Below are 20,250 nucleotides of genomic sequence, written 5' to 3'. Positions count from 1 at the left end.
TGGCCCAGGCTGCCCAGAGAGGGTGTGGAGTCGCCTGCTCTGGAGACTTTCAAGCCCAGCCTGGACGCGTTCCTGTGTGGCTGCTCTGGCAGGGGGGTTGGACTGGATGGTCTCTAGAGATCCCTTCCAACCCCCAACATTCTGTTATCCAGTAGGTCAGATTTTCAGGTGTTCTCCTTAGACTGGGATGAAGGTCCAGGCATGCCTGGGGCTCGGTGGCATCTGGGAAACATTCAGCTCGTTTGTTGGATCAAGCTGTAGGATGCCAGTTGGGTTTGTTCCATTTTTTGTTTGGTGACTTGGTGAGTGTTTGGTTCATAGGTTGTTTTCATTTCTCTCCAGGCAGACAAGTTGTTGAAAGCACTGAAGCAACACTTTCATGGAACACAACAAGAAAATGAAAATATGGTAATAGATGATAAATCAACTTCATTTTAAGGCAGACAGTCCTAATTTGTAACAAGCAGAGCAGGGCATATATTGATGATTGGTTTTTACCATGATGTGAGCTGTAATAAAAATACCTTTTTCTTCATAATCGTGCCTTTGGTTTAATGAACTCATGTACTGATAGAAACAGATGCTCTAGTATCAACTTTGAAGTGGCCTCCTATATGACCCAAAGCTGATTTCCTTTCAGCTGCCAAAATTAACGATGCATTTTTCAGCATCAGTACAAAATTATTTTCTGTGAATGCATAATGTTCAATTTCAGTGAAGAGATCTTAATTCTTGCCTCTTCAGCTCTGGACACTAGCCAGTACCAAATATAAAAATATTTTATTTGTTTTGCATGCCTAGATGAAAGGGACTAAATACTCATTGGAAAGGGTTTTGCACCTGCTACAGTTTACTTACGCTGCAAGTGATATAATTGTGTGATACACAGCAATACACTGAAAATTATACGATTGAGATATTTCCTTTACTCATATCTTAGTGTGTTGTTTTCTTAACTTTTCTTGAAGTTTTCCCAAGCTGATTTACTTTGTTGGGTGTGGTATTGTTCTTTAGGTTTTTGATAGAAAGTAAATTGGTATCTATTTTTTCTAAAATTATTTCTCCCTGTGCTTTCTTTAAAACCTTCTTTACAGGTCTGAGGAGGTGATGTAATCCGTGTCAGCTTATTTTTAATTTTAACAAGCATCAAAAGTCTCCCTCTTTTTTTTTTTTTTTTTTTTTTTTTTGACAGAAGTGGTTTGCAGAACTGGGAGGGTCACAGCATCATGCAAGTGAGATTTCAGATAGACAGTGTTATAATTTTGTAACCATATTAAAATGCTATATGATAAAACAATTGTAGAACTTTTTAAAGTCTTCAAAAAACGAACTTTGGTGTTTAGGGAAATCTAGATGCTGCCAATTTCTTGACTTCTGTGCTACTATGTGACATGCTACTCTCTTTCCTCTGTGTGAAATACTTTCTCCAATTATAAAGTTGAAACTCTCTCTGGAGTATCTAATCTATGTTTGTGTCAGATACACATTATAGTATTTTTCTGCTACAGGACACTGAAAAAAGTGCATCTGCTTCCATCGAATTGGATGAACCGAGCAATCAGGAGGAAATTATGGCTGATTCAGTGTGCTTTATTACAAAAACACGTGGTAGAGAAAGGAAAAAAACCAGGAAGAGGAGGAACTCTGAAGAATCTAAGAAAAGTGTAGAAAATACAGGATTTTCTGATGAGAAAGAGGTGATTTGCAGTGCTTGGCTTTGTGTGCTGGCTGCTCCCACCTTCCCACAAGCACAATTTAAACACAACTTGATTATTTTTTACCACCATTTAGCAGGTCATTTAAGTTTTTTTATGTAAATACACGTGTGTGTATATAAGGATTGTAAACATCCTGGTACTGATCTTCTGTACTTTGTTGCGCTCATTTTGTCTGTCTTGACTGTGTGCTAGTCCATAATGAAGTTTACTCCTTAGTCATTGCTTCAAGGAAATGTTAAATTCTTCCAAGAAACAGACAATTCCAAACACTATCTGAATGTAAGAGTGCTTTTACTAGTTCGTCATAGTATTTTGACTATCAGACTGGTTTCAGAATTTATTGAAAACATGGCTGTTTTCACTTTATTATATAGAAAAAAATAACAGGAGTTGGATGATTTTCTGAATGTCACAACTTCTTAATTTTCACTGCTTTCAGTGGATTCTTATGGGTTGTATGAGTGGGGGGAGGAGAATTTCAAGGTGAGATGGAGGTAGAATTTTTTTCTCTAGAGTTCCATGAAAGTAATGGGTCAACTAAGAACTGTGTGAAAAGCTTTTACTAATTTAGAGTTGGAGGAGGGAGATGAGAAAATGGGGAGTGTTAGTGTTTGATAGAGAACTGAACAGTAGCCAAAGCTACAATAGTAAAAAGTAATGTAGCCAGTGAATTTATTTTTGCTTGCAAACAGTTACCTTCTGTCAATAAAGGCAATTTTATACTAAAATGTATAGAGCTGTGCAGGTAGAAGCTTTCTAATATAGATCTGTCTGTGAAATAACAGTATTCCTCAGGATAATTCATGTTGGGCTAGCACAGTGTCCGAATCAGTGTCCCAAGAGTGCCTTGCACAGTTTCCCAATCAAAGTAGGGTCAATATGAGCTTAGACTGCAAAGCTTAAAGCTTTTTTTAATCTGATACTGAAAACCTCTAAGGATGGAGGGTACACAACCTCGCTGGGCAACCTGTTCCCCCGACTGACTGTACTCAGAACAGCTTCCTTCCTTTATATCCAGTCAGAACTCACAGTTGAAATATGTTTAAACTGCAGGAGCATTCTGAAATGAAAGAAAACGAAGTGCCTCAGGGCAAGCATGAAAAGGAGCGGAAAGTATTCCAAGATGAGGAATCAGTAACTAAAAAGAGAGCTGTCAAGAATCCAGGGGTGGGTACTGGTCAGAAAGAACAACCAGAGCAGACTTCCACTAAAAGTAGTGGAGATGAAGGTAAGTAGAATATTCCAAAAAAGTAAGTTTAGTAATTTGTAGTACTTAAGGTGCACCTTTTGGTTATTTTACTGTGTCTGCAAAGACTGGTGGTTGGTACCTTTATTTCAGGATGCCGGAAAAATTCTGTCTCACCTGAGTTTGTGCACTTGTTTGTTTAACTTATTGTAGCTTGAATTCACAAATTCCACTATGTAGGAATTCTGCTGGCTTAGACTTTGGAACTCTGGACCTGATTTTTTTAGTCAAGGAGGTCTCGGAGGTCTGAGCATAGTTGAGATGCGTGCCTCATTTAGGATCAGTGGCTTTTCGAACACCCCTGAGATGTTACTCAGCTCCTTTAAAAAGTGGCAAGAAAGGGAGAACTTTCTTCTTCATGTTTCTTTTCCTACAGATGAACAGGTTTTGTCATTTTCTTCCCAGGAGTAAAATCAGTAGACATGAACATACAGGCTGAATCCTTTATAATTTGCTTAAGGTGCCTAACAGTATCTGAACATATTGCAGTTTATCTGGTGGCTTTTTTAGACCTTCAGACGTGATACCATTGAAAATATGAATTCATTCCTTTGTGCATGCAGCTGATGTGAAAAAATGAGTTTTTCTGCCTAATCTGACACTTTATTGATGTTGTGGGTCTGTCAAGTAAGATACATACCATTATTTGCTCCTGTTAGACTAAGTGTCCTTGAGTTGTATTATGGATATTTTCACTGTTCAGAAGGATTTCCAAGGATGTTCTTGGAGGCCATCTGTAATTTCTAAACTAGTTTTGAAAATGAAGATTTTCAGTGAAGATTCTTTTAAAAACCAGAAGCAATAGAAGTCTGTAGCTGATTTATTTTTTTTATGAAAATAAAATTAATCGCTAAAATGTGAACGTGAGCAGAGACGATAAAATGAACTTAGACTCTCTCCATGTATATAAAGCAGTGGCACAAAAGCTGGCCAAGAGGTATTTCTTCCTTGTTGCCAACATTTAAGAACCGCTGGCTTACTAGACAGACCTGTGAATTTACAGTTGGTTTTGCTTACCACAAACTTATTTTTCTTGCTAACTTCCCCTACAAAATGCTTTACTATCAAAAGATAATAACCTGGTATGACTGTAAGATTCATGCTGGGCTTGCAGTTTGTCAAGACATGCTGTTACTGACATTTAAAAGGCTGTTGAGCTGTAGCTATTCCACCTGATGTTTTTCTTTCTCAAAACCTAGACCTGCTTTGAGGAGATAAGTTGTGGTTTTTGAGCAAATACTTCTAAAAAGGTTGCAGTGGCATTAAAATATTTTCCAGGACTTCTAACCATTTTGTCTACTCTTACTGTATCAGGTGATGCTCATCGTGCAGGAGGAAAGATCCCTTTATATGCAGGCCGTGCATCTAGGTCTGGGAAAAAGGCAATGAAAGCTACTACACCAAGTAAGAAAACCTCCCATCTTTAGGAATAGATGTGTTGTGACTTAGTTTTTTACAACCCGACTTTCCATTTCTGCATGGAGAAAAGAACATCTTCTCTTTATGAAGCAAGTAAACAAAAAAAAGTTCCCAAAGGCTACACTGTCAGGTATCTCTTCCAGTTTGTAGATTTGTAGTAAATGATTCACATGTATGTTGTGAAATTGGTTTATTGTGTGCTTTGACATCTTTTGGATACAACACTCACTTCCAGGATTTCCAAAACAACAGTGAGCAGGAAGATGTGCTATCATTCCCACTTTTTTTAGCTTTCACTTGTGAAATGCTACTGTTGAGCTATTACATAGTAATACAGCAAAATTTCATCGCTTTGTAAAATAATTTGTCTAAAATTCAGAAGTATTCCTTTTTTCCCTTTTAACTGCAGAATTTAGGGCTTGGACTAGGTGATCTTTAAAGGTCCCTTCCAACCCAAACCATTCTGTGATTCTGGAGTTCTCCAGGGCATGTACCAGGTAACTGGCTCTGTAGCTGATGAAGTAGATTCTGTTTCATACTGTGTGGTTACCTGTGTGAATACTCAGTCTTTAGTGGAATACATTATGTTTTCTCCGAGGCCATAGCAATAGGTGTTGCAAGATTCTCCTGCTAAGTCATAAACTTCCTTAGGAGCTTATCAGATGTGTGTATGTCTTCTTATTTTTGGAACTTCTTAGACTTTAAGAAGTTGCACGAGGCTCAATTCAGGAAAATGGAATCTATTGCTGACTACACTGAGAGGAAAAAAAAAAGGATCGAAGCTTCTCTTGGTGAAGTCAAGGTAAATGATAACACAAGGAAGAAATCAATTGTTCTCTTATTCATCTATTTCCAGAGCCTCTCTGTAAGAGCTCTGTAGAGACTCTTTAGAGTGGTTGGTACCTGGTCGTGTGTACCTGCAGCTGGAGGTTATGATCAGTGAAGTTTAACTGCTGTCCTGCGTAACTAGTTATATGTAGTTATTGTTAAACAACATGTGCACCTCTATAAGCTTTTATATATTAACAGTGTATGGAGACAAATAATGTTGGTTTTGAGTAAAAATAATTGTTATAATTACTTTTGTGAAGCATTTTGCAGAGTTCTGTTTACAGCTGTTTGAATTGCTGCAGAATTTAACCAAGGGGATGGGTTCTTTTTCAAAGAGCGAGAATTAAATATGAAGTTCCTCTTTTGTGCCTTAAAGAACCGTTGTCTGATGACTGCACATGGCTCTCCTTTAAAATATGTGCAATATATGTTGTTCTCAGTGGCCTCACTTCTCAGTTCTTGTATTTCACGCTTGCATTGGTGAAGGCTGTTAAAGGGGCCTCTTCCAGAGTGTGGCAGACCTTAGAAGGGTGACAGTGATGTATCAATAAATTTATGAATGAATATGTCAATGGACGTATCGATCCAGTAACACTGAAGCTCCTGAACGCTACGTTTCTCTTTTCTATGGCGTGCATAGTACTCAACGGATACTTAAGAGAAATCCCTTTTGGCAGGTGCTGGCCAAAAAATCGAATCACTTAGGAACATCAGGAAAAGGCACTCCACGTAGTTCTAAGGTATATGTTTTCAGATCAGTTTAACAGTAATAAAACTACTTATGTTTAAAATATGCTTTTAAAGAAAAAAGGAAAAAACTGAAGAGGCTGTGTGCTTTTCTGATTAACTGTGTATTTTCCCTACCTCTTCACTGCTTTTCTGATTAATTTTTAGCAAGTTTGCTAACTCTGTTATTTGTTTTTCCCTAGAAACAAACCAATGGCAAAACATTTTTATTCAGCCCCAATCCAGAAAGAGGTAGATTCTCCGCCACCTGCACTCCCAGTAACCTCCGGCGCTCACCTCGCAGTTCTCTGAACGCTGCCAGTCGGAGCATTTTATCTAGGAAATCTTCATTTAATCCTGTCCTTTCAACAACCAAAATGAATGTCAGGTAAAAAGAACAAACCAAAACTATCAGTGAGTAATTTGGTGTGATGCACATCAAATGATCTGCACTGACTGTGATTTAACTACATTATTTCTACTCCAAATGTGAACTACATGAGACTAATTCTGACTTCTAAATTTCAGCCCGGCTTTATGGCTAGTTTAAGCCTTATGGTGCTGTTGATTCTTCATTTTGATGTCTGACAGTAATCTTGAATCTCTTTCAGCTTTTATTTTGCTAAACCAACCAAGGCAAATTATTCTGCTCCTTACTGTGTTAGTTTTTCATATTGTCAGGCAACCTAGTAGTCTCGGTTATATCTGAATTAATTTACCTTGGAGATTACTTAACCAGAACTGTATGTGGTATTCCAAGTGAGTCTGGCAGTGGATTCATTATCTGGGTTTACTTTGTGTACTCTCTTTTCCTTTTTTCCACACACTCCTTCCCTCTGACATCGCAGCATGGGCGCGTCTTGCGATTCACCACTAGAAACAGATTGTTTCCAGCAGATGGGAAACAAGTTGCCATAGGAAAGTCATGAAGAATAGCGAAAGGAATGAAGAATCTCATCTCGTTTCCTTTAAAACCATCATGCACATGTCATTCTGACACAGTAACCTAATTCTGCTGTGTTAATATTCTGTGAGCTTTCATTATTGGTAAATTTTATAGCTTATTACTAACTTTTCTAAAGTCTTGAACACAAAACTTTTTAAGAGAAGGGATTGAAAGGACAGTCCATACAGTACTCCATTGACACAAGCCCATTCACTCAGTTTTCTATTTAATGAAAGTCCTGGTCTTTACTATTTCTTTGCTGGTTTCTAACTACTGTACTAGTAAACTTTTTTTTTTGGCTTCACTAAACTTCTGCAGAGACTGAAGTTAAGATTTAGACATTCTATGACCTTCTACGGCTGCTAACAATACCTGGTTAATCTCAAGTCTCAGTTGTGTTACATCCCATTTTTCTGATAACTTTCACTTCGAAGCTTCTGCATGGCAAATTTATAGCTGTCAGGAGATTTTTTTTGTCCCTAAATAAAGTGTGAGATTGCTGCTGTTATTAGGTTAGTGTGACTTCTAATATTGGTATCTTCTACTATGGGACTTTTGGATGCACTTTTTTTACTACCAAGAGATCAAGATTACATGGTTCTTGTAAAATCAAGCTCGTCATTTTACTGGCTTTCTGCTAATTTCCACTTTAAATGAGTTATCTTCGATTTCAATAGATAACAGCAGATGAAAATGATATTCATTCTGCCTCTGCTATCCTGTTGGATGATCTTTGTCTTCACTGCAGCCCTGCTTGCCTCATAGCAATACGTAAAGTGACACTTTTAGAATTTCCCTTCATTTGTCCAAACACGTGCTGAGGTGGATCTTGCAAGCTGAAGTTCATCCGTAAACTTTCTAGCCCTCAAAACATTGCTCTCCTCAACATTTATTCACTGTCTTTCCAGTATCTTGGAGGCTTCCAGCTTATTCTAAGCACCTCTTTGATAAGGGTATTATTTCATGCAAGAATTTGGATATTCTTGCATGTGTTTACATGTAGACACATATATAACTATATATATATGTGCATATACACTAAAAATATGTGTAAATGCACGCATATACAGCACGTGCACGTCTTGGTATGCAGGTAACGTGTTGACTGAAATTTCCATCTACTTCCTCTTGTAGACCTTTGAGTTCTAGAGTTCTAGTAGTAATTTATTTTTTTTAATTTGAATTTTAAAATTAACAATACTTATACACTGTTTTGCTGTAGAATCAAAATTAAAGTAAATCATATCTGCTGATGAAGAAATCTGCTAGCTTGTTGCAGCCAAATATATTTGCTCTCTAAAAAATAATAAGAAGGCAGCTCCTTGTAGTTCCTACTACTACTTACTGCTATTGATCGGGACTCCTAACTTGAAAATTGCCAGCAAAGGTATTCTTTGTGCAGCTTATGCATAAGCTGCAAACATCTTCTACTTAATACCCATAAGAAAAGCAGAACGCAGAACCTTCTATATTCTGTCACGTTGCTTACTTTCCTTGCAGATGACTTTGTCTTATTTCCAATATTTCTAATAATTTTCAGGTTCTCAGAAGCCACAAAAGACAATGAGCATAAACGCTCTCTCACCAAGACTCCATCTAGAATGTCCCCGTACCTGGCAATCTCCACACCGGAGAGCCAAAAGAGCTGCAAATTTATAAGTCGGAAAAGCAGCAAGGGAAATGCAGGAAATAATGATCTGACTGCACCAAAGGGTAAAGTAGATCGTAAATATTTAGCTCTTTAATATCCAGACTTCTAATGTAGACTCAGGTTTTAATTTAATCCTCTAATTTATGACTGATTCTTTAGAAACTGCAGTAGTTTCTTCATTTCCTTTGATTAACAGTGTTGTGAGTGAAATGGTTAGGTGCTAAGACTTAAACTTATGGTATTTAGCCATAAAGGCTAAAAGGGGATGGGAAATCTGGTAGAGCTTTGGGGATTACATAGCAAATATTCACACACCAGGTCCAGAGGGATCCTGTGTGTGGCAAGATGAGTTCCTGCTGCTTTCAGAGGTCTCATTCTCCTGGCAGGATTGGCATCAGGCTTCTAGCCGTGTTTTAGGACAACCTGTTATGAACCTCAGCAACCCTGATTTACTGAAGACCTAAAACTCTAAGAAAAAGCAGAATTCTGATTCGTAATGATCTCTGCATCAGCACAGCTCCTCTATCTCACCATCAGTTCCCTAGCATCACGGGTACCTTAGCACAGCTCGGGAACCCAGAGCTGCCCTGTTGCCTATCGAGGCGTAACGACCTGGTTCAAGGAACGATACGGCGACCGACTCCGGGTCACTCGGGCCATCAGCACACTGACACCAATGTGGTGGATGGCAAAATGGCGTTTATTAGTATGCAACACAGTGTTATATAGCCTTGATTTACAACGTAACTTCCGTCTGCTTACGTTAGAAGCTATAGGGAGGGGATTCCTTGTCTATCCGTACAACGCGATATCTTCCGGCCGCCGGGCCCTTGCTACCAACACTGCCCGTGTTGCTGTATGACAATATTGCTGGTTTTTAGGAGCAAAGAACAGTTCCACAGCTGATCTAGACAGGCTTTTTGTAATGTGAAAATCCACTTGGTTCCAAATAAGTGTAGAGCCTGGGACACACAATTTGCTCTGAAGGACTAGAAAAATACATGGAGGTGTACATGCTATTACACAGCATAATCAAAGCAAAAGGGCTAATCCTCTACAACTCTTGCTCTCTCCAGACCTGGAAGCTCCCAAGTGAGCTGTACTTTTTGCAATTCTGTCCTTAGAGGTGGCAGGTGGTGGCATTTAATGACTATTCTTGATAGTTGTGAGGTAGTTTTCCCAGGCACTTTCCAACTCACTTTGTACACTGATGTCCTTGCTGCTATAATTAAGTACGATGTCTTGGTGCTTTTTGTAGTTATCACCCCCTTCAAGTTTGCAGCTCACTCTGCAGAACCTGCGAGCACAAAGAAGACGTTTGATCTCAAAGCAAGTCTGTCAAGGCCGCTTCGGTATCAGCCGCACAAAGGTACTGTGAGCCTGCGCTTTCTGTTGGTCACACCCCTTATGCTCAGCTAATAATAATGTAAAGTATTGATACAAACCACAACAGCAAAGATTTTTGGTCTCTTTTTTTCCTGCCCCTTTCTGAATTCTTGCACAGTCAGTGGCCTGATGTTAACTTTCGGCATAATATATGCTTAAAAGCATCCCTACTGGTCTTTATGACCAAAAGGCATAAATGTAAGAATAAACATCCTTCTATTCAAGTGAATAGATGTATGCACAGGAAATATGAGATACTCCTTACACAACGAGGCTTGAGTTTATTTATTTATTTTCTAAAATACGTTATTGTATGACAAGCTGAACTTTGTGTGGTGAATGTTACTTATAAATACAGTCTACTACTTACAAGAAAAAAATACTTGTAGGGGAATGGACTGGTGAAACTGATAATACAACTGAAGAAGTTAAGCACACAGTTACTAGACTAGTAATTCAGTAGTCTCACTTTTTGTCCCTAAATTGCAGGACGACTGAAACCATGGGGAGAATATAAAGAAAATACTGTCCCAAATAAGTCTGTCAGTAGCAACATTTCTTTGCATAGAAAAGATTACAAACAGCCACATCTCCAGACGAGGTTAGTATACCACTAGGCTTTTACAAACAGTGTTATTTAAAATAATATAGTGAGTTGTTTGTCTTTTTAGGATTTAAATATGCAGTTGTTATGCTAATTGGCCCGGGGGGGGGGGGGGGGTAACGGGGGCGGGGGGGGGGGGGGTGTAAGGATGAGCTTATTTTACTGTCTATTTCAAAGTATTACATGAATAAGGCAATGCAAGCTTATTATACTCTAGTTTTAAGCAGCAAGGAGAACAAGCAGGGTGCTGCACCTAATCAGTACTTTATGCAGTTAGCGATAGTTAGTAAGAAGGATCCATCACCAGTCGCCCTAATATCATCATCCAGATCTGCGGTCGCTGGGAGCCCCTGTTGCAGCGAAGATTCTGGAGAACCGTCCCAGCAATTGGGAAGTCCTACGCAGTGTGTCCACTCGTAGGTCAGGTCTCTGAAGTTGCTACAAGAGGGTCCAGCTTTTATACTATTAAATAAACAACCTTGCATAACTTTGAATGCAGGAACATCTGGTGTTGTTCGCTCCATTGGATTCCTCCCACAGCTTGGCCAGGGCTAAAGGAAGAATACAAAGGAGTCTCCTTATCTATTTCTCACCAAAGACAGGCCTCTGGTCTCATGATCTTGTAACATACTTCTACCAAAGCCAGAGGCAGCCAGTTTCCCAGCCTTGCACCTGGCCTTTAGCTAAAGAAAGATCACCCTGCTGGTTCTCACCGCACATCTAGCCTTACAGCAAAGCTTTTACAGATTGGCATTGGAATATATATATGCTAAAATAGATTATCAATACATTGCATATGTGATTAATACTATATAGCGTGGGGTTGTGAGGTTCATCTATAGGTCAACTCCAGTTCAGGGCCTATGATTCAGGCCCTAGCACTACAACAGGCAGAGAATACTTCTATATCAAAGCAATTTTTGCTTCCAGTAGCCTGTCTAGTATTGGGAAGGCAGCTCTGAATCTGACAGACTTTTATTCTGTGAAAGCCATCAGTTTTAGCAGTTGGAGATTTACCTTCCCCTTGGAAGAGCTGTGAGTAGGGACATGTTGTTACCGTGAATGTCAGACCTGTACGTGTAAGCAGGTATTTTTCTGAATGGCTGGGTTCAGCTCACGATGGTACTGTTCTCTCTGCCTGTGGCAGATGCAGCCAGTTCAAGAAATGTTATGCCTTGGTCAGCTTCATGTTCCTTTGGCTGCTTGTGTCTCTAGCTTTAAAATAACTTGATATGCTCTCTCTTTTTTTTTTCCTTTCTTTCCCCTTCAGGGAAGAAAGACGTGAGAAACATGAGCAAGAGAGAAAAAAGAAAAAGGCCCAGAATCTTGGAAACCGTAGAGGATTGTCTGTGGGTTAGGAGGAATAAGAAATCTCTTAAGAAGTCTCTGTAAATACTGTTCCTGTCATGTAAATATTTGTGCTGTCTGTGTGTATGGTTCACGTTGCTGTTAGTCTGTGGATGTCAGAGAGCATTGAATGAGACCTTACAATGCATCTGAGCATAATGTTTTAGTTATTGACTTCTCTGACGAGATGAGAGTTCTGAACTTTTAGGAGCTTAGGACTATCTCTAGTTGCTTAACAAGACTTTCATTTAACTAACTCATTTAAGCAAAAGGTGTCAGAGGAAAAAAAATGTAAATGGAAAAAAAAGATGCTCAAGATTTGGAGATTGCTTGCCCTGTTCTCCAGATCAGTCCTTAAATTCTGTAACAACAGTTACAGCAATTATTCAGCATTTCTTACTGCATGCCTGTGAAGTAGTAGGGAATTTCCAAGAGAAGAAAAACATGCGAGCTCTCTGGAAAACTAAAAGCTTACAGCATAAACTTAACTGTAAAATACAGTATTTTAAAAAAGCAAGTGAAAATGGCTTTACAAATTACTAACTGAATGCTTTGACCAGTTAAAGCTGTTTTGTTCCTTTCTAGGGTAGATAATAGATGCTTAAAAGAGGTTACAGTAGTGTTGAGGCACATTCAGTGCCTTAGATTTAAAAGCTGTTATTGTTATTTTTAAAAAAAATGCATAGAAAGCTGTCTGGATTTATTAAGGATGGAACTGGAAAGGTAATTTAGCAGTTGTAATCTCAGTTAGAATTTTGAGCAAATACTTGTTTTGGTGAATTTCGTGTCCTATTGACTATATGCTGAAATGTCAAGAACAAGCAATTTTTTTTGTATAAAAACTTAATGGGGGGAAATAAATATTTTGTACACATGCTGTTTATCACTGGTTATATCATTTAGTGTACTTCATACAGCTTCCTCCTTAGTTTTCTTCACACTTGTATTCACTACTCAGTGTCATTTTTTGTGATGTTTTCCTTACCGATTAGCCTGCCTACCATTTTATGAAAGCGTGTTTGTTCCAGGATCTTTAGAAATTATAAATCACCCCTCTTTTGTTCTTAAGCTATTTAATTCTGTGCAAAAGGAAAAAAGATCATACAAGACGCTGCTTCAGCTTGCTTTATTGTGGTACATTTAATATTTGTAAAGTGCACTCAAACAAGGTCACCACAGAGGCCTGTGCTTCGATTAGGCTAAGTTTGTGACAGCTGAAACAAAACCATTCAGCACTGGTTCTTTAAAGTGTTTCTCAGATTACCAAACTTCTCAGAAAATGGGAAGTGTTGAGCCTCACCCATACCAGCTGGGGCTGTGAGTTCTTACAGTGCACCAGAGCTGAGGGAATTGCACTCAGCAGAAGCGTGATCAGATCTGCCCGGTAACGGTGCTGCGTGAGCTGAGCTCCGTGCCCCCAGAGAGCAGACAGCGATGGTGCTTCCCCCCAGCCTGCCCTCGGAGCATCATTTTTGATCAACAACTCCTCACTCTGTAAAGCTGCAGGACTATCATCAACAGGTCTGACCTAAAAGCCAAGCCCACCTCGTAGCTACTGTTTCAATCCTGGCAGTGGCAGCTTTTTCTTTTTTCAGTTGTTCAGAGGAGCCAAAGCTAAAGGTTGAAATGCTTCTGGTGCTGCTCTCTGTGAATTTCAGCAGCTGAGTCATGCTTAAGCACCGTTTTTCAGGATATTAGTTTTAAACTGGAAGTATGATGAGAATTAGCAGGTATGTTTTACAACTTTACAAACCCTATAGTGCAGAAAATTAAATTGTACAAAAAACCTCCAACAAACAACAAGCTCACAGGATACTTTATTTCTGTAAAGGTTAGGGCAGAAGCCAAAACTTACCCAATCAACAGTTTCTAGTTTGTAAAAATTCATCACAATGCCTCAGGTTATGTTCCGGTCCATGTATGTACAGTCTCTCAGGATTCCGTGTTTGGCAGCTCGAAGGCGCCAACGGTGTCACTCAAGTCAGATTGTACTCTTCAACCCTTCATGCACTTATCTCTGCAATGGTTACGCAGAGTCTTGAAGCTGTTCTAAGCCACACGTTGAGAAGTTTTATAAAAACGAACCAAGCATCTGAAGAACACACCAAAGGACACCAGCTCAACTTAGCTTTGAGGGTTCTTTTCATACATTTCATAGGCAAATTCTTCTGTATGAGCTCTATCGTTTAGCAGGCCAATAAAATCAATTTCCAGCTGGAACGGACCATCGACTTTATCTCCGATCGTGAATCCGAGGGTGCTAACCTAATTGAAAGATACGTTAGAGCAGTATTTATAACGTTATAATCACACACAGTTGTATCTAACACTCCCAATATTTTACAAACAATTTGTGGCCACCCACTTTAAACTGATATTTGTTCAAAACGCAGCTGCATTTCTTAAGGCTTGAACACTTCACCACCACACTTTCTGTGCAGAGCCCAGTGGGAAACTACTTCACATTTGCCTTTCTACTACTGTGTTTAGCTCTTTTAAAAAAAGTAATGAGCTTTTCTCCCCATACATATTTCTAACATTATTTTCCTTTTGGTAGTCACTGGGTATTAACCCACCCTCAGTTACATACAGGAGGATCACTGAAATTTTAAAAAAAAACAAAAAACAACTTATTCTAACATGTCTCTTCCTGCGAATCAATGAGATCTACCTATTTGCAGAAATAAAAAATACCCAAAACATTTACTTAATACTCTAGATTAGAAATCCTGAGAAAAAAGAGGCTACAAGTATATCAGTTTACTGCTCACCAAAGTCACAGATACAACACATCCACAAATAAAATCTCATGACATATCCCTGGACAGTGTTCTGTCAGGAAGGAAGTTTATGATGCTTTATTATTTTTGGCAGTACTGTGCCAACTGGCATTCGAGGTTTCTTAATCACTGTGATCATTCCTTAAAAAAAAAAAGTTGTTTGTTGCTTTGGTTTCTTTTTTGTTAAAGTAAGTTGTGAGTTGTTTCCGGGTTGTATAGATCTCTTAAAAGTATTTTTGGCACTCCTTTGAAGTAAATTGACACTGCCATCACAAAGGAGGATAATTTAAATGCAGAAGCAAGCACACAAGAGTAAGTACCTGGTAACAAGAAGAGGCCCTTCAATCTCAAATTCACAAACATTACAGGATTTGTAAATTATCTATATTGCAACAATATAATCTTGAAGGAAATTTCAGAAAGATAAACCCTACAGAAAACTTGCCTTGTCTAACCAGATAGGATGCTGGCTATCCTGGACTCTTCCCCGACTTGAGAGAAAGAATTTGGAGAACGGAATCTGACAGAAACAAAATCAAAGCAAACCAGATTTTAGTGTCACCAGTACAGAAAATAAAAACTTAAGGAATTAAGAAAAAAAGCTTGCAAACTTCACCCTGAGACATCAGTACCCTAGCAAAGCAGTTCACAACAGGGTAAAAACTACTTTGAATGCAGTGGGAGAAAGGGGATGGACTATGACAAGACATAGGAGTGAGGAGGGTTGGCTGATGGAGGTGACAGGGGGATGTACAGGCTGGCAACCACACCACTTTTCAGCCTCCGGACTCCTCGTTTGTGAAACTGGCTGCTCTCAAACAGCTGGGTGATGTGATGAAGCACTCAATGCCAGTTTGCAAGGATGTGCAAACTTCCTTATCGGCGCCACCATCAGCAAATTACACAAGTTCCCCAAGCTTCATCAGAAAAGAGCCGCAGCTCCCACTTCTTACAAAATGTTTTCTGTCACAAAGGCCGTGAATGACAAACTACATCTCGGGAGTCTCCGACCTACTCTGGTGAGTCAGCAGGGTAAGCAAATCCCGTTGATGGTACAAATCCCACACGAGCCCTCACCCACGGGTACTGCAGATAACATGGTTATCGCAGAAAATCCTCCTGGCAACACTGGCCAACCTGTGCTTGCTGTGTCTATTCCACGACTCCAGTAACAGCTAACAGCAGGCGTTTAGGCGAACATATTCGATAATATTGAATCTTTAATACAACTGACACAGCGTGCCCTCCCACAAACCAGTCATTTACAATTTGGGGAACTCCCAAGCCAAACTGCTGCTGTTGAGAGAATTCTCCTTCTGCAGAGCTAGGGCCAGGACCCCAAGGCAGTCTCGTGAGTTTGACGGACTCATTAGCTCACCTTTATTTCCTCCCAGTAGGGGCCTCCTCGGGTGAACATGAAGTAGTTGTAGAGATCATCCTTTTGATGAGAGAAGTAAGGGTCGGTATAGATGTTTACCATCCAAGGTCTGCCATCACCGCGGACACGTAAATACAGACTGTTGAAATTTGACCAGTCGTAATACTTCTTCCTGTTAAAAGATCCCTACAACAATAATAAATAGAATTATTCCTCCTTAATAAAGGGAAACTTGCATTGCAAAGAATAGAGAGCTGTTGCTTTGATCACTGCCTTCTTCGTTATGTCAAATAGTATCTACTGTGACACTGTGAAAACCAGGTTACTCTTTCATCACAGCAGCTACAGAACTCACCGAATTTCCTTCAGCACCGTATCAGAGCCCACAAATTGCAGTATTACCACGCTGAAGGTTTGCGCTTTAATTATAAAACACCATCTTGTAACTACCAGAAATGAGACCTCCTTCCAAGGACCAAATTCCCTACCAGGCAAGTACACAAACGCTAGAGTGATGGATCAGTAGTTATGTAGTTCATTACGTTTAATATTCTGTGGTCTCCTCCTTCAGTCAGTGCCAGATTATTCGGAGGTGACTACAAGAAACTGAAGGAGTGGGATAATTTATCCCCTGTGATAACTTCCCTCATTGAAGATTGACTTAAGCACTGAAAGCATTTCATGTTTTCCAACACTTTTTGTCATTAACTGTGCTCAATGGCACGGATTGTGAGCACGTCTAATTCTCGATGGCGTTTTTTTCCAACAACCTTAGAAGTCCCGATGTCATGATTTGCACCTAGGCAGATCCAAGTGTCTTCAGAGTTACACTGAGGTCACTCAGAGCGATGGGGAACCAGGGCTATTCTTGGCCAGAATTGCTTAAACCAAGTCAAAATTAGCACAAAAATTGTGGAGTTTTCCCCTTTATTTCACAGCACTGCTACAGTTACCGATCAACTGTCCTCCTGCCAACTCATCTTACAGGTAACAGGACGAACAGGCCATCAATACATTAATACGAGGCCCATGGCTGCTTGATTTTACAGTTTTGCCAGTTTTGAGCCTTTTTACTGAAATAAAGAAGGGCCTTTGTACCTATGCTTTTATCCTCTGATTTCAAACTGAATTATAAAGACAGATCAATACCCTCCACTGCTTCAGAATTAGGAAGTGAAAGCTGGAGTCACAAATGCCCAAGCCAGTAGCAGCCCAGGGAATTTAACTCAGATGAAATTCAACTTGCTGTGTCATTCCTGTGATCCACTGACAACATTTAAACGAGTGTTCATCTGCCTCTCAGTTGCCCATTGATTTTGCATGCTCATATTCTCTGCTCTCCAAGTTTCTGGCCCAAAACCAGAACAGCCCCAAAAAGTTAAGCATTTTATATGCTGAGTCAAAATGTTCCTTTGCTTCTATAAAGGTGCTTAGAAATGAGGAATGAAACCAGCAGTACGGACAACAAGCACACCCATTCCTAGTTGTGTTTTGCCCGATTCTGAGTTATCAAAGACTTGAGTCTTGCTTTTTTTGATGTATAATAGGAGTCAGACCTTTAAAAAGTACGTTTCAAGGCATTATTTACTGTTCCTTGGAGAAAAAATTATGAGCTCATGCACCTAAGCCAAGTTTGATGAAGAGGCAAAGTTAGAGCGCAAAAAGTTTGTCCTTATGACACATTCAATTATCTTCAAATTGCATCTTTTTTAATCATAGCAATCTGAGATATAAAAGTTCATTACAGATCCTTCACTTGCAAGGAGGCTACAAGCAGTGGCTGCCCTATTGTACATAAGCAAATGATCAAATGCACATTCTTTTTCTAAGAAAGGAAAACAAAATTCAAGAAAGAAAGTTTAAGGTCCTTCCAGGTCAAAGGATACAGCAGCAACTACATCCCTGAAGGAATCTCTCACACTCCTGAAAGTGACCAGTTTCAACTGCAGTTAACAACAGTCCGATACACAAAAACTCTCTTCGGTTAATTAACAGAAGCTCTGCAAACGCGAAGCCGTACTTACCATCGGCGGTTTAGCTCTCATGCTACAATATCCACTGTATTTCGTCTCCCCGTCACGAGGTACTTCCGTATTGAGGGTTCCGTACAGCAGGGCAGCCTGGTTATTCCTACCCAGCTTGAGGTAGACTTCACTTTTCCCTCCAATCTCTACGTCAGAGGAAATAACCCATTTATTTAAATCATCTTGGCTACGAAATTCCCACACCACTTTTGTTTGTTCCAACAGGTAGTGACTGAAGGGACGGCCTTCGGGTCCTTTTAAGTGATCTTTGGTCTCCTCCTTCAGCATGACCAGATGAGTCTTTAAGAGATCAAAGCCCTTCTTAAAACTGAAATCAACATTTCGCCAAGATGTTTTTTTCTCGGGCTGTGACCCTGGCCTCCTGTAGCTGCTATACAATTTTGACATGGAATCGCTGAGGAGACGTCCAAGTAAGGGGCACAAAATTTTGTGCCTGCAGCATCTACCACGTAAGTAAGCACTCTTCAGCACCGTAATCGCCTGAGCCATGTTGGGAAACTTGAAGGATTCACTTCCAGTAAAGCAACTGACGGGTTTGACAATAATTTAACTACAGTGCATCCAGAGCTATCTCACTTTAGTTACCATAGCGTATCTCCACCTTTAATGAAAAAGAGAAAAGATTTAAAGAGAATTATACATGGGGTGCTTGTAAAACGGCTTAGTTTTTAAAACAGATATTAAAAGAAATCTAACCAATTGCAAAAAGGAATTAAAAAATAACATCACGTATTACACTTCCTCAGTTTTAGTTCAGTTAATGATTTCCACCCTCTGTGTCCCTCCTCCCCCATAATGCGAAATACCCATCCAAATAAGAAAAAACTAAGTAAAATACTTCAAATAAAACCAGAAAAAGGCAATTCCCGCTCATCCCTTTCACTGTAAATAAATTTACATATTATGAGTACCACCAGCAAAAACAACCTCAAGAAGGTATCTAAAAGACGGCCTCTACATAATGGTAAAGTATTACCTCCCCACAAGAAAATCACAATTTCAAAACAGGTAAACCCTGCTGCACTACGGACCAGACAGTCTCATCTGACAGTCACAGATGGCAAAGACTTTTCAGATATGAGGCCCTACAGCAGCCACACTACACGCTTCTTCCGTAAGCCAACCAGCCTCTTGTCCCCTCAATGTATCTGGCTTAGGATTAGAGAGGTTTGCGAAGACTAAAGAATTTAATGTGTAAGAGTGAGATTCAACAGAGTTCAAAAAATTCAAAAAAATCTTCTCTCTGCACCACGGTTGGTATGAACACCTATGCCACATTGCTATTCTCTAATTCATATGGGAGAGGCTTAATGTTCAACAGAAGATATTATCTCTGACTGACAAAATTATACAGACTAGTTGCCTTGTGGCTTTTTGGTTTTTGGGTTCCTCCTCCGACTCAAATAATTCCTAAATCGATATCAAATCATCTTCTCTGGGCCTTGAAGAATGGAGCCAATCACCCCCTAGACGTCCCTTCCAACCCCTACCATTCTGTGATACCTCCCCTATACACCTTCACTCACAGCAAAAACTCACTACTATTATTCTCACATTATTCCTAATAAGTCACGCACTGAAGAAATTCACATTTTCTCTTACCGCACGCTCGGTAAGATCAGAGGCAAGTTCCTAAAAAAGAAACCCCGTACGCAGGCCTCCCATTGCCAGAGGGGTTCCAAAGAATGTTTATCCATATGGTGACAGGTGCAATAAATATAAATATATAAATATAAATGTATTGTCCTGGTTTTAGCTAAAAATCCCAGTTCTGTTTAGTGATTTTTTTACTTTCCAGTTTAGTCTCTTCCCGTTTGGGAGGGGAGAAGAGGGGGTTAGAGAGCATCAGTGGTTGGCCCAGGCCTAACCTGAGACAAGTATAAACATAAACATAAATAAATATGAATACGAATATAAATATGAATATAAATACATATTGTCCTGGTTTTAGCTAAAAAACCCAGTTCCGTTCAGTGATTTTTTACTTTCCAGTTTAGTCTCTTCCCATTTGGGAGGGGGGAAGAGGGGGTTAGAGAGCATTAGTGGCCAGCCCAGGCCTAACCTGTGACAAGTATAAACATAAACATACGCATAAATATAAATATAAATATAAATATAAACCTATATCTAAATATGAATACGTATTGTCCTGGTTTTAGCTAAAAAACCCAGT

General features: G+C 39.5%; 2 protein-coding genes across 2 annotated transcripts; one reads left to right on the top strand and one right to left on the bottom strand.

Moving 5' to 3' along the window:
- Positions 1–321: 321 nt before the first annotated feature.
- On the top strand, positions 322–11,885 carry NUSAP1 (nucleolar and spindle associated protein 1; the record flags this gene model as incomplete). Its single annotated transcript, XM_009866324.1, has 10 exons — positions 322–408; positions 1,509–1,697; positions 2,772–2,946; positions 4,279–4,368; positions 5,082–5,185; positions 6,144–6,328; positions 8,427–8,599; positions 9,796–9,906; positions 10,413–10,524; positions 11,798–11,885. Coding segments are annotated over 10 exons (1,314 nt in total), but the record flags the coding sequence as incomplete, so codon positions are not given.
- A 2,028-nt stretch (positions 11,886–13,913) lies between these two features.
- On the bottom strand, positions 13,914–18,566 carry NDUFAF1 (NADH dehydrogenase (ubiquinone) complex I, assembly factor 1). Its single transcript, XM_009866323.1, has 4 exons — positions 18,057–18,566; positions 16,033–16,218; positions 15,100–15,174; positions 13,914–14,139 (listed from the first exon to the last, which is right to left on the bottom strand). The coding sequence occupies exons 1-4, from the start codon at positions 18,564–18,566 to the stop codon at positions 13,999–14,001; spliced, it is 912 nt and encodes a 303-aa protein (XP_009864625.1). The 3' UTR covers positions 13,914–13,998.
- Between the last annotated feature and the right edge of the window lie 1,684 nt (positions 18,567–20,250).

The sequence above is a fragment of the Apaloderma vittatum genome, unplaced genomic scaffold (assembly GCF_000703405.1).
Source record: "Apaloderma vittatum isolate BGI_N311 unplaced genomic scaffold, ASM70340v1 scaffold20813, whole genome shotgun sequence".
NCBI classification, from domain to species: Eukaryota; Metazoa; Chordata; class Aves; order Trogoniformes; family Trogonidae; genus Apaloderma; species Apaloderma vittatum.
Note: the sequence above shows the minus strand (reverse complement) of the source record. Positions and strands in the feature narration are given on the sequence as shown.